This window comes from Cherax quadricarinatus, chromosome 75 (assembly GCF_038502225.1).
Source record: "Cherax quadricarinatus isolate ZL_2023a chromosome 75, ASM3850222v1, whole genome shotgun sequence".
NCBI lineage: Eukaryota > Metazoa > Arthropoda > Malacostraca > Decapoda > Parastacidae > Cherax > Cherax quadricarinatus.
This window is the reverse complement of record NC_091366.1, coordinates 40764-58549: the sequence shown is the minus strand read 5'-3', so window position 1 is coordinate 58549 and position 17786 is coordinate 40764. Positions and strand designations below refer to the sequence as shown.

General features: G+C 39.6%; 1 protein-coding gene across 1 annotated transcript; it reads left to right on the top strand.

The window, feature by feature from the left end:
- The first annotated feature begins 2297 nt into the window (after window positions 1-2297).
- LOC128691855 (uncharacterized) lies at window positions 2298-17301 on the top strand. The gene is made up of 10 exons (XM_070100845.1): window positions 2298-2482; window positions 6607-6811; window positions 8200-8292; window positions 8611-8670; window positions 9453-9586; window positions 9800-9926; window positions 12297-12430; window positions 12663-12801; window positions 16220-16397; window positions 16547-17301. The coding sequence occupies exons 1-10, from the start codon at window positions 2434-2436 to the stop codon at window positions 16709-16711; spliced, it is 1284 nt and encodes a 427-aa protein (XP_069956946.1). The 5' UTR covers window positions 2298-2433; the 3' UTR covers window positions 16712-17301.
- The last annotated feature ends 485 nt before the right edge of the window (window positions 17302-17786 follow it).

Sequence of the window (17786 nt, the reverse complement as noted above, 5' to 3'; positions counted from 1 at the left end):
TCACACAAAACAATTCTGAGAACAATAAGATAATATACTGCTTTTGTGCAATAATATTTACCACCCAGGGAGGTACTACCGTCCTGCCAAGTGACTGTGAAAGAGAAACCTGTAATTTTTTTTCATAATGGTAGGATTGCTGGTGACTTTTTGTCTCATTAACACGTGGGATGAGAGTTATATCTTGCTACTTCTACTTACACTTAGGTCACATTACACATACATGTACACGTATATATATATATATATATATATATATATATATATATATATATATATATATATATATATATATATATATATATACATATATATATATTATATATATATATATATATATATATATATATATATATATATATATATATATATATATATATATATATATATATATATATATATATATATATATATATACACACTCATCTGGAGTGTATTCTCTATTCTTAATAGTTCTTGTTGTTTATTTCCTCTTATCTCCATGGGGAAGTGGAAAAGAATTCTTCCTCCGTAAGCCATGCGTGTCTTAAGAGGCGACTAAAATGCCGGGAACAAGGGGCTAGTAACCCCTTCTGTATAAATTACTAAATCTGAATATGAAAACTTTTGGTTTTCTTTTTAGGTTATATATAAAGATATTAGAAGGACCCCAATGTAAATAAGCAACTTTCTCTGGCTTTTTTTTGGGTTATCCTGGTGGTTAATTTACAGTTGTACCTAAATCAGCTTATTTATGTCACACTTCTGGCTTTATGGATACGAGTGGAAGGAAGAGTTATAGGGAGGAACCTTGCTCTTATACCTTAAAATAAATTCCACAGCCAGGATGTTACCATATATAACATTACTGTTTATTATGGGGAATTCTTTTTTCATAAATTAAATAACTTGGGACTGTTCTAGTGATGACAGTCATCTGTGGACGGGTAGTTTTAGTTTCATGTGATCTATTAACTTGTTTATGCTTCTGTTAACGTTATTCCTGATACCAACACTGATGGGCCTTATCTTATCCTCTGCTGAAGCTTGTGTGTCAGTGTTGGCTCAGTAATGGAAGACTGTTCCTTCCTCTTCCATGTGTTGTACATCTCCTCAAGCTCGGTGTGTATTAAGACTGAGTTTATATTTGTGTGATGGTTTTACCTGACTGTATTTATTCATTTGTAGCTGCGCTGCAGGGGAAGGGGGTCGAATCTAAGCTCCTGGTCCAGTTTCTCAAATACTCAAGAACTGCCACACATTATTCCTAGTCTTTTGAACCCTATCAACACTACATTTAAAATAGTTATGAGCTCTGCTTCCACCACTTAGCCAATCATACTGAGCATTGTAATCCTTATAGAGAATAAACTTTGAATTTGAATTTGAAAGAAGTTTGATTTCTTCCCATATCTTTAACATCTATCTATAACCTGTCTCGGGTTCACTCAAACACTTTCAGTTTATATGTATATATATATATATATATATATATATATATATATATATATATATATATATATATATATATATATATATATATATATATATATATATATCATAGAATTGACCAATGTTGAACACATTTTTACAAGTTCTTTGTCGTGGTTCCAGGTCCTAATAACAGCAGCAATTAGCTTCTCCACAGTTGAAGTCCTGTTCGTGATCCTGTATTTGGTTATTGCCCATAGATTCTCAATTAGATTGAGGTTAGGAGAGTTTCTAGGCCAATTTAGAACACTTATCCCACTCTCTCTGAGGAATGTGAGCATTTTTCTGGTGGTGTGGCATGAAGCAAGATCCTGTTGGAAAATACCTTCTCCATCAGGAAAGTCTCTATCTAGTGTGAAGCAAACGAGGACTGCTTTGTATTTGTCACTGTTCATCATTCCATTAACAGTAACAAGCTACCCAGGGCCGTTAACAATAAAACTATCCCAAAACATCTTAGCTGGGTGTTTTGGAACTTGTTGAATGTGTCCATTCCGAAGATGTTCGTCTTGGCTCCATCTCGCTACCACTGATCTTGTACCCTTGTACAGGTACATATTAATAGTTACACAAATTATTCATACATAGTAACATGTATAAATTACTTATTAATAACCTAGAAAAGTCAAAGTGACTTATTTCCATTGGTCTCTTGATCCTTGGAGCTAACCCATGCATAATTTTCTTTAGCAGGATAACAGATCAACAGACTTGCGTGGTGACAACTACAAGAGAGCGAGTAGTAACAGTAGCATCACTGAGCTACAAGAGAGCGAGTAGCAACAGTAGCATCACTGAGCTACAAGAGAGCGAGCAGCATCACTGAGCTACAAGAGAGCGAGCAGCATCACTGAGCTACAAGAGAGCGAGCAGCATCACTGAGCTACAAGAGAGCGAGTAGCAACAGTAGCATCATAGAGCTACAAAAGTGAACAGAAGCAGCAGCAGCAGAGACGGACAGCCATGTTCCCTTTTAGACGCAAGGATGACATCTACTGCAGACCCCAGACTGGTAAGTGTGTGGCTTGCAGCTCTGTAGTAAAGCCTTCGATTTTTACCCAAAAGTACTTCTGGTTTCATGTCACGTCGGATCAATATGTAAAGGCAACTTTCCTATCACCTTGTGACAGCAATAATAGGTACTGTGGATCGTATCAGTACGAAATGCGATTGAGATACTTACGATATTACTTGGCTTTGAAATTAAATTATGCTCTCAAGTCTCAAGCGAAGAATAGGCTGAACCAGTTGTTAGTCGGTATATTAAGCGAAGAATAGGCTGAGCCAGGAATTGTTAGTCTATATTCAAGCGAATAGGCTGAACCAGTTGTGAATCGGCCCCAGAAACTAAGGCGAGTACCTAGGAGCTAGGTGAGGTAAAATTTGTCAGGAAACAGAACAAGTGTTTCCTGACGCGGGTCTTAAAACGGGTACCTGGGTGTTAGTCGACTGGTATGGGTCGCATCCCGGGACAAAATTGACATAATTTGCCTGAAATGTTCTGCATAACAGTCATATGTTAACGCGCCGCTGGAACTTTTGGCCATTGGTTATGATTATAATAATTTTTATTTAATGAATGTAATGTTACCTCGGAGGCATACACTGTCATAGGAACAAATGGGAGATCATGGGTAGACGTTAGTTGTTCAGTTTTAGTTTAATATGTTTATTATGCACCCCATACCCATTCTGTGGGCGGTAGTCAAAAGATTACAGAGGTACATAATTGGTCCAGGGACTGGACTCCAAAGTTTTGATAGCTGAGCAAGTTACAAAGGTAATGAACTAGATCTGGTCATAATCATGATCAAGTTACAAAGGTAATGAGCTCCAGGTTGAGCTGGTCACACTCATGAATAATTGCAAAGGTAATGAATCATAAACACATTAATCATGTTCAAAGGCAGGAATCTTGGTAGGGCCGGTTAGGTATTTCTTATTTATATCGGAGTTTACGTCTTCAGTGTTTATCATATTTTGTTTTTTTCTTAAGAGCTTTCCATGGATGTAATACTTTCTACCTTCTCTTTGTTCCCTTTCGTCTCAGTTTATAACTAAAAACTTGTGTTCTCACTTAATGGTGCCAAGAAATATTTAATTATTTGAGAAGTGTCCTTTGTATGACCTTTCTTGGGTTATCCTGGTGGGTAATTTGACACGTTACTAGGTGTGATAATTGTACTTATGTGTACCTGTACCTAAATAAACTTACTAATAACATGTTATCATGTTTCATCTTTCCTTCCTATCAACTAACGAAGGCATTGTTAGTAGTTTCCAGTCTTTCTTAATTCATATTTAATAATTGACAACATTTTTTTGTAGCATATCTTTGGAACTTTTCGTTTTATCCACGTTTATTTATATGCAGATACTACACTGCTGTTGCAAACTTCAATTTTCATCTAATGTATCTGAATGCTGTGTTAGCCAGTGTAGCATATGGATTTTTCGTTACTTTGTGTGATATTCCTGTAATAATCTTTTGTTCTTATATACTTTTTTACACAGATGAATTTGAAGGCTACGACCTGTTATACAGTGTTGGTTCTTTGAATATAATGGCCATGATTTCTCTACAAATACAGAAAATTAAAACAAATGCTAGTCTGGGCAAATTTGAGGTCAGTAGATATGAGAATGATGGCAGCCAAACGTAGTCACCATGAAAATGAGGTTATATTGATAAGAATGAAGCAACGACAAGATTATAAAGATCTCGTTGAGCCAAAATTTTTTATATTATTGTTATCGTATTCACAAATAAAGGGGCACTATACCAGCATGGGTTGTCCAGGTACGAAATTAGTTTTCATGTTGTCGCAACAGCGTGGTTAGTACAATAATTAACCAACAGTTTAGAGGTGAAACTAGATGTTTCGATCTGTAGCGACTTGATAATGGCCCAGGACTGACCGAAACATCTAAACTCATTTCCAAATTATAGGTTACTTTTGAAGTCACTTCCACAGTATATCAGTAACGTTGCATTATCGACGTTTATATATGATAAGATATGATTTTGTTGAGAATTTTATCCGTGAGTGTTAGCCACTCAGGATAACTGAGTGGCTAACAAAGCACATAAACCTAACTTTAGTCAGTAACATAATGGAATAATGATTACCATCTGTATTAACAATATAACTGTTATTATTAACAATATAACTGTTACTATTATTTTGTATACTAGTCAAATGTTGCATCACAATGTCTGGATCAGTTAAGTGAATGGGTTCTTGATCCATGGAACTGGATCTACCCAACACTTCCTCAGATCAAACTTGATTGCTTTCCATTCCCCACGCGCTGCTGTATGAAGACTACGGGTTTACCGCTTCCCCATAAAAATAATAATAATATTAATAACAGTAATAATAATCCAGATCAATCACATGGTTGCTTGCTGATAATGACACACACACACACACACACACACACACACACACACAGGGCCAGGAGCTATGAATCGACCCCTGCAACCACAAATAGATGAGTACACGCGTACGGTAGCAAGATACTAAGTATTGGGGTTATCTGTCCTAATTTTACAACAGTAGGAAAAAATATATTTTTTTAAGATACAGAGTTAATTCTTGGTGTTTCCACAAGGCTGTGTTTGAGCAGAAATATATATATATATATATATATATATATATATATATATATATATATATATATATATATATATATATATATATATATATATATATATATATATATATATATATATATATATATATATATATATATATATATATATATATATATATATATATATATATATATATATATATATATATATATATATATATATATATATATATATATATATATATATATATATATATATATATGTATATGTATATATGTATGGAACCACGAAACAAGTGGTTTTGAATCATTTACCCGACTGCGGCAGGCCAGGATTCGACCCCATGACATTGTCCCGCAAAATAACCCCAGGGGGAGTTGAATGATAGCTCTGACCTGATGGTCAGCTAAAATATCTAAATCTCTCAAAAGTTAATAGCTTGCTCTGTAATCCTCTGACTACCGCCCACAGGATGGGTATTGGGTAACTACCGCCCACAGGATGGGTATGGGGTGACTACCGCCCACAGGATAGGTATGGGGTGAGTACCGCCCACAGGATGGGTATGGGGTGACTAACGCCCACAGGATGGGTATTGCGTAACTACCACCCACAGGATGGGTATGAGGTGACTACCACCCACAAGATGGGTATTGGGTAACTACCACCCACAGGATGGGTATGAGGTGACTACCATCCACAGGATGGGTATGGGGTGACTACCGCCCACAGGATGGGTATGGTGTGACTACCACCCACAGGATGGGTATGGGGTAACTACCACCCACAGGATGAGTATGGGGTAACTACCGCCCACAGGATGGGTATGGGGTGACTACCACCCACAGGATGGGTATTTATTTATTTATTTATTTATTTCCAATTTGTGCACACATACAGAGGTACAAAAAAAAAATACAGATAAGAGCAGTATGCCAAAGCCACTTATACTATGCATAGCATTACGGGCTGGCTTAAAATTAACTTAAGATTAACTAAGCAATGATTATTATTATTATTATTATCCGCCTACAGGATGAGTAAGGGGTGCATAATTAAGATATTAAACTACTTGTGCCAGGCTACAATGTCAGCACATAAGATGTCACTGATGAACATCTCAAAGCCCTACTTAATGACATTGATAGTAATGAAACCGATGGAGAGGGGAACAATAGCGAAAATTTGAGGAAGTAATGTTATAATGAGGTATACTAAAATTATTATTATTATTATTATCATTATTATTATAATCAAGGGAAAGCGCATACACAACGATTAATTTTTCTGTCGTGTAAAAGTGTATTTGATTAATCTTTGCGGTGTAGTATTTACAATTTTAATTTTATTATCATCCTGGTTCATAATAAAATTATGACAAAGTATAATATACACAGCTGTTTTAATATCTAAGGTAATTTCTTCCAATTAAAGGTGAATTTTCCACTACTAGAGTAACTGCCCCATTCGTTATTGAGACCCTTGTTGTCGCTATTTGTGTTCACGAGGCCTAAGTAGATATATACATGTGTTGACAGGGGCGTCAGTGACCTCAGTACAGTTCACATGGCTAGAGATGGTGTGGATGGTGGTGGTGTCTCTGTCCTACCTGCTGGGATACGCTATCCAGATCAGCATCGTAGTTGACAAGTATACTCAGGAGGAACCTCCCGATAATTGTAGCCTCTACCTCGTCTTCTTCCTCCTGCCACACCTTGCAGCGGGGCTCAAGAATCTTCAGTAGTAAGTATTCTACTATATTATAAGCTATTACCCAATTTCACTTCATTTCAAAGTCCACCTATGTCTGAAGTATATAGTTACTGTTATTAATAAATTCCAGAATGTGACCCACAGGACTCGGCGAACATCTAGCTTATTTTCCTGTCATACTTTATCACACAGAATTCGTTGTATACATGATTAATGAAATCTGTTAGCTTAAATCAGATATAATAGTGCCGTCCTTGTGGAGGACAGCAATTTGGCCCCTACTTGAGCTTCTAACCTTCAAATTGAATTAATTCTCTAAGCAACTTAACCTCGAATGTATCCATGTGTATAACCTTGACACATTTTGTTAGTAATTTTTTTCCAATAAATGGGATCAACGTTCACCGTCTTTGGACACCCTCGGACGATGGTCGTCAAAGGCATGATGAAACTGATAAGCTGCAAGGTCATCTCCCCCCAAGGAAGGTTCCTTGATGTTGGTGAGGGGCTCTTGATTTAGGGAATTGGATCTGTGCTCCAGTTCCCCGAATTAAGCCTGAATGCCTTCCACATCCCCCCCTAGGCGCTGTATAATCCTCCGGGTTTAGCGCTTCCCCTTGATTATAATAATAATGCAAGGTCATCTGTCAACAAGGAAGGAGTAAATTATAACACTGCCCCGCCTGCTGGCCACTAACTAACACTAGTCAATACATCTGCTATCATTCTTTCACTGAGGAAGCATAAGTCTATGGCGCCTCGGAGAAAATCAACAGGAATTACCAGTGTTGTGGTTTGTTAGAAATTTGAATACTGCTTTCATTTTCCAGCTATGTTCTTTGCCTTTTTATGGACAATAATTCGTTAGTCGTATGTCAAATTCATTTACAAAATCCAGATGTAACACGTCTCCGTATATTTTGTTCCAGTGCCTCTGTTACATCACCATAATGTCTACTAATTGTGACAAGACTCCTGTTCTAAAGTCATGTTGTCCTGGGTTGTGTAATGCAATGATTATATTCACGGGGAAGCACTAAATCGGTAAGAGGCCATACAGCGTCTGGAAAATGAGAGGTAATAGGCTAAATTCAAGGAAGGGAAAGGTAGAACAACTTCCTTAGATCAAGAACCGTTCAGCAGCATCACGGTAACCCGTATCTCATCTACCTTGAACAGTGAGGTGTAGTAGTCAGGTGAGGGAAGCACCATAATAGCACTGGTTAGGTAATGTTGGTCATGAAACAAGACAAGTGTTTCCTGGCGAGGGTCTTAATCATATTATGACCTGCAGCTGAAGCTTCTGGTTATCTAACCGAGGCCTTCCCTGGCTTACCCCTAAACCCCTTTAAAAATTATTGTTATTAGTATAACCATTAGATTTTACTTAATAGCACTGCTGTCATTTCTTTCTGCAGCCACTACCGCGAAGCTAGAGAAGAGGAAGGTGAAGATGGAGCTAAGGAATGGATCATCACCATTCTCTTCCTCCCCTTCAGCCCCCTCATAAGGTATATCACATACATTTAAACCCGTTTGGGTAACAACGTTGAAATTTTGAAGAATGAGGAATATTTGTTAAGTTCTTCGACCACAGGCTGTGCTCTGAAGACCATTCCATGGGGAAGGTCTTAATGCTGGGAAAGGTGTCATGATCCAAGAAGGTCTTAATGCTGGTAAAGGTGTCATGATCCAAGGAATTGGAGCTACTCTCTTTCCTTGGGTTAAATTTGATTACTCATTCCTCAGGTGCCATATGACCCCTACAGGTTTAGCGCTACCCTATGAATAATAATAATGATAATGAGAAACACTTGTTTGTCCCACAGATTTGCTCGAGCCTGGAAGTTTGGTATTGGAGAGAAGGACAACTGGGAGGACGGTATCAGGTAAGCTATAGATAAATGGTTCAGAAAACCAAGTGTTGGAAACGTTTCGCTAACCAGTGGCTTCCGTACTCCAATACCGAGAAGACTGGTTGAAGATCAGGAGTTTGAGGTAATTAGTCCGTCCCTCAGCTGGGAGACTGATTACCTCATTATGTATCTTTGAAGAATAAAGATTTCTTTATTTGTTTATTCATTTTATATTTTACTAAAATAAGTTTATAATCAGGGTTCATTAGTGTCTCACCTTAGATTCTTCATATTTCGACCCCTTCACTTGCATCACGACAAACCTTCACCTGCATCACGATACCCCTTCACTTTTTTTTTTTTTTTTATTCGCCGGTATTCTCCCGGCCCGGGTCTTTTCCAAGTAGTGGTGACCCGGCCTTGGCTCCCTATCTGGGGAGTGTCTCGAGACTTAAGTCTCCCATGGGAGGAGGTACAGTACCTCCTCATCTTTGGGACCAAGTGTCCCCAGGCCTAGCCACATTCCCCGCCCTCACGGGGCTCGTAGGGAGAAGCTAGGCCTCTGGTCTGCCATCTACCCCGCCTCAAAGGGGCTCGTGGGGATGGCAGTCTTATGAGCTGCAGATGGTAGCAAGCTCGCTGTTCCCCTTCACTTGCATCACGACACCACTTGCATCACGACCCCTTCACTTGTATCACGACAAACCTTCACCTGCATCACGATACCCCTTCACTTACATTACGACTCCCCTTCCCTTGCATCACGACACCGACGCTCCTTGAAACATGATATACAAACAATAGTGTGTACGCAGGTATGTGGATGAGATGGTGACTGTAGGAGTGCTGAGACTGTTTGAAGTGTTCTTGGGCGACGGTCCTACTATTTGTCTCCTCCTGCGTGATGATGTGTGGGGACGCTCAGTTGACTGGAAGGAATATGTCCAAGGTATGTATGTAAAAGTCATGCTACTCACTGATAGTACCTTCTCTTGAGATATTACACTTAAATGGGATATTCTCAATATAACGTAATTTTTATGTACCCATTGTAAAAGTAATTTATATGTTATGTACTTTATGTACATTATCTGGGGCACAGTAAATGATAGCTCCTTAAACACCTGCAAACACTTGTTTGCTGACAACCATTAATATGCAGGTCCTCAAGACATACTCCGGTGTGGACCTCAGTGTAACCTGCAGCCTCAAAATCCCATTGAGTTTTGGACTATATTCAGAATGATCTTCCTTCTCTCCAAGATGGCCCAGTGTGTCACCTTCTACCTGTGAGTAGAGCTCAGGAAGGGAGGGATGGAGAAAGGGAGGGAGGGGAAAGAAGTAGGGAGAGAGAAACAGAGAGGAGAGAGTGCTGCTCTCTGCCTGAGAAGAACAAAGAGAAGTGCGTGGGTAAAGCAGACAGCAGACTTTTAATTTGGTACACAAAAACATGAACTGTAAAATTAAGTTTTGGAAATGTTTCTTTTGAAAATAAGAGAGTTGATGACCCACATAAGTTATGAAAGAAGTAAGAAACCAAGTAAGAAATGTATTTTGAAGTCAGCACTAGAGAAAAAGGCCACGATATAAATTTTATGGTGAAAAGAAGTGCAAAAAACTGGAGTGTAACCAGGTGGACAGACTTCCGAGAGAAGAATATGCTGCATCCACCGGATAGAAATAAAGAATAAAAAAAAAAGGTGTAGATCAAACTTTGGCCAATACTGAATTTAGCTGCTCACATTACGCTTTAATGTGGGTTATTATGTAAATTCTCCAACATAAAGTGAGTTGTGCAGTGGAAACATTTATATTTTAGGCCTGTGGGAAAAAATGTTATTTTTTTGGTAATCAAACTTATCATAACCGAATTTAACCAAAGCTATGAGTAATTCTAAGTTAGGTTGGCATACGTTTGGTTAGCAAAATACAGTTTTAATTCCTCTGAACAAGCCATTTAACGCTGTATGTTTTACATGGTCAGAAATCAAGCGGCTAAACTCAATATTGAGCTAAACTTTTATTAAGACATTTCCCTCTGTGTTGTTATAGGTCAGTGTGGGGAACAGCTGCTCGACTTAGTGTTAATTTATGGTTTAAAGTGTACAATATTAAGTTTCTTTTGTGAGAGAGATAATTTTATTTTGTGGAAATGATAAGAAATGTAATCTGACCTAAAGAAACCTAATCCAAAATAACCTGACGTAACTTGCCTAATATAACCTAGTCGGAGGTTGCAACTTCACCTTACTCATATTGATGATATACAACTGGCGCATCTTTGTATCTCCTGCGTCTTTGTTAACGTTAGTTGTGATCAGCCACTGATTGGCCGTGACGTGTTGCATGTACCAAAATAAATGTATTATTTTTGTTAATATCTTCCAAAGTAATAATTTACACACACAAAAGTATACTGTGGTGTACATAGGTTGTACGTAATGTACAAGAAAGTAATGCCCGAGTTCCACTGAGCAACTATTTTCCATATTGAGCGAACTTTATAAGTAATGACTTGAGAAAGGTGTACACAGATTATTATTATTATTATTATTATTATAATCAAGGGGAAGCGCTAAACCCGGAGGATTATACAACGCCTGGGGGGGATGTGGAAGGCATTCAGGCTTAATTCGGGGAACTGGAGCACAGATCCAATTCCCTAAATCAAGAGCCCCTCACCAACATCAAGGAACCTTCCTTGAGGGGGGTGTACACAGAGTGGACCATTGTTCCGGTAACAACCTGTTCTGAAACCTGTCATTTCTTCTTTGTTGTTCCCAGTACACCATTTTGATCCAGTTAGTAATGACAGTAGACTACATTGTAACTTCACTGATCACAAACCTACACTACTGAAATATATCATTAAGATAAGAAACTGATCAATGAAGAATTTAATAAGCCATGAACTACTAACACCTCTGGCATGTGTCAAACAGCGCCTCTCTACCGTCCATGGTAAAATAATACCTAAGGAGAACCCTTCCCACTGACTGGTAACGTGTCACTCCTTCACCACTTATGTTAACACAAATCTAATCAGAACTCCGAGTCTTAGAATTGTGATATGCCCAACTGATATGATTCTACATGACTAAAAAAACAGTAGGGTCTTATGAACAGTTAGTTTAATATATTTTATTATGCATCCCACACCCATCCTGTGGGTGGTAGCCAAAAGATTACAGGGGCACATAATGGGTCTAGGGACTGTATCTCGAACATTACAGAGGCACATAATGGGTCCAGGGACTGTATCTCGAACATTACAGAGGCACATAATGGGTCCAGGGACTGTAACTCGAACATTACAGAGGTACATAATGGGTCCTGGGATTGGGCCGCAAAATTTTGAGAGCTGAACAAGGTACAGTGGTAATTAACTATTTACATGTTTATATCTGGTCACAGTCGTAATGAAGTATTATGAACAAACACAGATTTGCAGGAAGCTATCTGGGACAACATTAAGGCCTATTACAAACCCATGGTGCGCAAAGAGTTCTGGTTAAATTTTTTATAATTGTTTGAGGGGTGTTGTACTCGCCTCATACACGCTGGGTCAGCAGTTAATGACTAGTACTCTCGCAGATAGGTACATAGGTAATTAAACCTTTCCCTGAGAATGAGGAAAGTGACAGTGGTAACTCCTGCAGGGTGATAGTGAAGCGATTGCAACACCTACAGCAGCCTGAGTACTTTCACCACCTCAGCAATAGTAACTCCCGGCAGGGCAGACTCAATTTCTTCGCTACTCTCATACTCTACGCTGCTCACTTCTTCTTTATCGGTAAGTTTGTTTTATCTGGCTCATTTATTTGTTATCGGTAAATCTTTGTGTCAGGGTCATTTCTTCATAATTAGTCTAAATAGCAAGCAAACCTCTTTATCAGTAAATCTTTGTATCTGCCTCACTATTGATAAGTCTGAACGAGCCATTTTGTGACTAAAACTCGCGTCATGAGACTTTGATATTTCTTCTCACAAATAAAATGCAAAATACAGGTTAATAAGTTCTGCAGGTTCGCGTGTGACTGGATACAGCATGGTGGGGACAGCATGTGGAGCTTGGGTGTATTTTATTATTGGTGCTCACTGGCTTGTCAACACATGTTGGCACCTCGTCTCCGTAGTCAGTAGCAATGGCCTTACTCCTGCCAGGTATGTCTCACCATTATGACTACTACAAAAGACATATATACTCGTAACTAGCAAGATAAGAGACAACACAATAAGTGTCAGGGGCCCAAGACTGTTCAATTGCCTACCAGCATACATATGGGGGATTACCAATAGACCCCTGGCTGTCTTCAAGAAGGCACTGGACAGGCACCTGGAGTTTACCTGGAGAGAGTTCCGGGGGTCAACGCCCCCGCGGCCCGGTCTGTGACCAGGCCTCCCGGTGGATCAGAGCCTGATCAACCAGGCTGTTACTGCTGGCTGCACGCAAACCAACGTACGAGCCACAGCCCGGCTGGTCAGGAACCGACTTTAGGTGCTTGTCCAGTGCCAGCTTGAAGACTGCCAGGGGTCTATTGGTAATCCCCCTTATGTATGCTGGAAGGCAGTTGAACAGTCTCGGGGCCCCTGACACTTATTGTATGGTCTCTTAACGTGCTAGTGACACCCCTGCTTTTCATTGGGGGGATGTTGCATCGTCTGCCAAGTCTTTTGCTTTCGTAGTGAGTGATTTTCGTGTGCAAGTTCGGTACTAGTCCCTCTAGGATTTTCCAGGTGTATATAATCATGTATCTCTCCTGCCTGCATTCCAGGGAATACAGGTTTAGGAACCTCAAGCGCTCCCAGTAATTGAGGTGTTTTATCTCCGTTATGCGCGGCGTGAATGTTCTCTGTACATTTTCTAGGTCAGCAATTTCACCTGCCTTGAAAGGTGCTGTTAGTGTGCAGCAATATTCCAGCCTAGATAGAACAAGTGACCTGAAGAGTGTCATCATGGGCTTGGCCTCCCTAGTTTTGAAGGTTCTCATTATCCATCCTGTCATTTTTCTAGCAGATGCGATTGATACAATGTTATGGTCCTTGAAGGTGAGATCCTCCGACATGATCACTCCCAGGTCTTTGACGTTGGTGTTTCGCTCTATTTTGTGGCCAGAATTTGTTTTGTACTCTGATGAAGATTTAATTTCCTCGTGTTTACCATATCTGAGTAATTGAAATTTCTCATCGTTGAACTTCATATTGTTTTCTGCAGCCCACTGAAAGATTTGGTTGATGTCCGCCTGGAGCCTTGCAGTGTCTGTAATGGAAGACACTGTCATGCAGATTCGGGTGTCATCTGCAAAGGAAGACACGGTGCTGTGGCTGACATCCTTGTCTATGTCGGATATGAGGATGAGGAACAAGATGGGAGCGAGTACTGTGCCTTGTGGAACAGAGCTTTTCACCGTAGCTGCCTCGGACTTTACTCTGTTGACGACTACTCTCTGTGTTCTGTTAGTGAGGAAATTATAGATCCATCGACCGACTTTTCCTGTTATTCCTTTAGCACGCATTTTGTGCGCTATTACGCCATGGCCACACTTGTCGAAGGCTTTTGCAAAGTCTGTATATATTACATCTGCATTCTTTTTGTCTTCTAGTGCATCTAGGACCTTGTCGTAGTGATCTAATAGTTGAGACAGACAGGAGCGACCTGTTCTAAACCCATGTTGCCCTGGGTTGTGTAACTGATGGGTTTCTAGATGGGTGGTGATCTTGCTTCTTAGGACCCTTTCAAAGATTTTTATATGGGATGTTAGTGCTATCGGTCTGTAGTTCTTTGGTGTTGCTTTACTGCCCCCTTTGTGGAGTGGGGCTATGTCTGTTGTTTTTAGTAACTGTGGGACGACCCCTGTGTCCATGCTCCCTCTCCATAGGATGGAAAAGGCTCGTGATAGGGGCTTCTTGCAGTTCTTGATGAACACGGAGTTCCATGAGTCTGGCCCTGGGGCATGTCGTTTATCGCCTGTTCGAAGTCATTTGGCGTCAGGATAACATCGGATAGGCTTGTGTTAACCAAATTCTGTGGCTCTCTCATAAAAAAATAATTTTGATCTTCGACTCTCAGTCTGGTTAGCGGCTTGCTTAAAACTGAGTCATATTGGGACTTGAGTAGCTCACTCATTTCCTTGCTGTCATCTGTGTAGGACCCATCTTGTTTAAGTAGGGGCCCAATACTGGACGTTGTTCTCGACTTTGATTTGGCATAGGAGAAGAAATACTTTGGGTTTCTTTCGATTTCGTTTATGGCTTTTAGTTCTTCCCGCGATTCCTGACTCCTATAAGATTCCTTTAGCTTAAGTTCGATGCTTGCTATTTCTCTGACCAGTGTCTCCCTACTCATTTCAGATATATTGACCTCTTTTAGCCGCTCTGTTATTCTTTTCCGTCGCCTGTAAAGGGAGCGCCTGTCTCTTTCTATTTTACATCTACTCCTCCTTTTTCTTAGAGGAATAAGCCTTGTGCATACATCGAGTGCCACCGAGTTCTAGGCGTAAGTTGGGGTCTGTGTTGCTTAGTATATCTTCCCAGCTTATATCGGTTAGGACTTGGTTTACTTGGTCCCACTTTATGTTTTTGCTATTGAAGTTGAATTTGGTGAATGCTCCCTCGTGACTAGTCTCATTTTGTCGGTCTGGGGCTCCACGCATACATGTCTGAACCTCAATTATGTTGTGATCTGAGTATATTGTTTTTGATATGGTGACATTTCTTATCAGATCATCATTGTTAGTGAAGATGAGGTCTAGTGTATTCTCCAGTCTAGTAGGCTCTATTATTTGCTAAAGTCAGTACCTGACCAGCCGGGCTGTGGTTCGTACGTCGGGTTGTGTGCGGCCAGTAGTAACAGCCTGGTTGATCAGGCCCTGATCCACCATGAGGCCTAGTCACAGATCTGGCCGCGGGGGCCAGATCTGTGACCAGGTATTCTCCATTCTCCAGGTATACAGAAACAAATTTGGGTAAAGGAAGAATATTACTGTGATGTAAGTAGTTTCACACTATTACTGGGATATCATTACATAATATTAGGACTTTAGTTACATACTAAGTCTTAAGTTACACACTGTTGCTAGGACTAATATCTACATTTTTAACGACAGGTTATCTGACTGAGGCACCCCAATGGGAATAAGTTACTCTGACTTTTTTGAGTTATCCTAGGTACTTTACACATATGCTGCTATGCATGATAATATGTGTAACTGCATTTGTGTATACCTGAATAAACTTACTTACTTGTTCTGTCTCCGACGAATAAAAAAGGTAATGGACTAATTACTATTATCAGGATTTACTCGGACTTTAATTACACACTGTTATCAAGACTTGAGTTACACTATTACTGGACCTTCAGTTACAACCTTCTTACCAGTTATGTACAATAATAGGGGTGCTTGGTTAGTTGATTAGGTTTAAAGCCTATTGACTGATCAAGGGTGAGGGCCACCTGAACTGTCATGTCAATAAGCTTCTAGCAAGAAAGCAATTGACTGAATGACGGTGATTGTATTTCCTTTTTGTGAATCGCCTTACCTCAGCGGTAGACTAGTGCATTAAAAATAATCTTCACCGACAGGTCATTGTCATCATTGGTGGTTGGTGGTGTGTGGCTGATCGCCCTCACTAACGAGCAAGGTGGACGGCAGCTAGGCAGGTTCATACTCTACTATATGATGGCATTCTTCGAGACTGTTGTGTGTGGCTATCTCTGGAACACAGCCATGGCTGGCTCCGGGGACTTCTTCGCTTATAAGGTAAATCAACCATTACACACACACTCAATAATAAAACTTTCCAGATGTTGCAAACGTGTCTTTCTTTTCACCTTGTCGATAATATAAACCATTTTCAACATGCATCAAGCATATTGCTTCTCTAATACATCTCTTCTTTATGTCCTCAGGCATCATGGTTCTTGTTGGTCATACTTATGATGGGAATAGTTCTTCAAATAGTGTACTACTCAGTATGCCACCCAAGCAAACCATCCTTCAGTAAAGAAGGCTTGAACTGTTGTTCAGGGGATCGCCGGGGTGCCGCTGACAGCCAGCAGCACAGTACATTATGAACAATAACAACCACAATACCTTGGCTACAACATTTACAGCTAATCCGCAACTTGAAGTGGAAACTTACATGAGGTTTCGATTATTTCTGAGTCATTATCAAACTGCGAGTGAAAGAGAAAAGGGAAGTAAGGCAGAAGTCAGGTCGGGTGAAGAAGAGACAGCCAGGGTTACAAGAGGTGAGGAGACAGCCAGAGTTAGAAGACGTTAGGAGACAGCCAGGGTTAGGAGAGGTGAGGAGACGGCCAGTTAGAAGAAGTGGGGAGACAGCCATGGTTAGAAGAGATGAGACAAGCAGGGTTGGAAAAGGTTAGGAGACAGCCAGGGTTAGAAGAGCTTAGGAAACAGCTAGGGTTAGAAGAGGTTACTTCTAAGTTTCAAATACATGCAAATTTGGGGTTACCTGTTAAAAAATAGGATAAAAAATGCAGTAACCTGTCCAGTTTATATTAAGTTCATCCGTATTCGGCTTTGATAATAACATAGGCAGTAAGTTAGAGGCTTGTTAGGCTTTACGTTTATCTGAACACTGTAAAAACGATATAGGAACAAAATAACCTCATTGTAGACATAATGAAACAGTAGATGAAAAGAGGATGTATATTTTGACCCCTAATTGAGGTCCCTTTCGGCAGATCTACTGAAGGAGTTGAAATAGAGGTCAAAATACACAACGTTCCATGTTTTCCTTTCAGGTTTATGTCTGCAAGTGGGCTTCTCTGTTGCCGTTAATGACAAGTATACATTGTACTATCTATCTGTCTATCTATCTATATATCTATCTATCTATCTATATATATATATATATATATATATATATATAATATATATATATATATTTAAGTATTAAACGTACATTCTCACAAAATTAGTATTAATATGGAGTCGTGGTTATAGAATACATCCTCATTATGTTGTATCATTATTTTCACTACATTTTGTAATGTATTTTAAGAGCAATTTTTTGTGTAATAAATAAAATGCACAGGATATATACACCGAGAGGTGTGTCTCCCAACGTATATATATAAATGTGGAAGCAGTCGCAGCCAGGCGATCTTAATAATGCAAGACAAG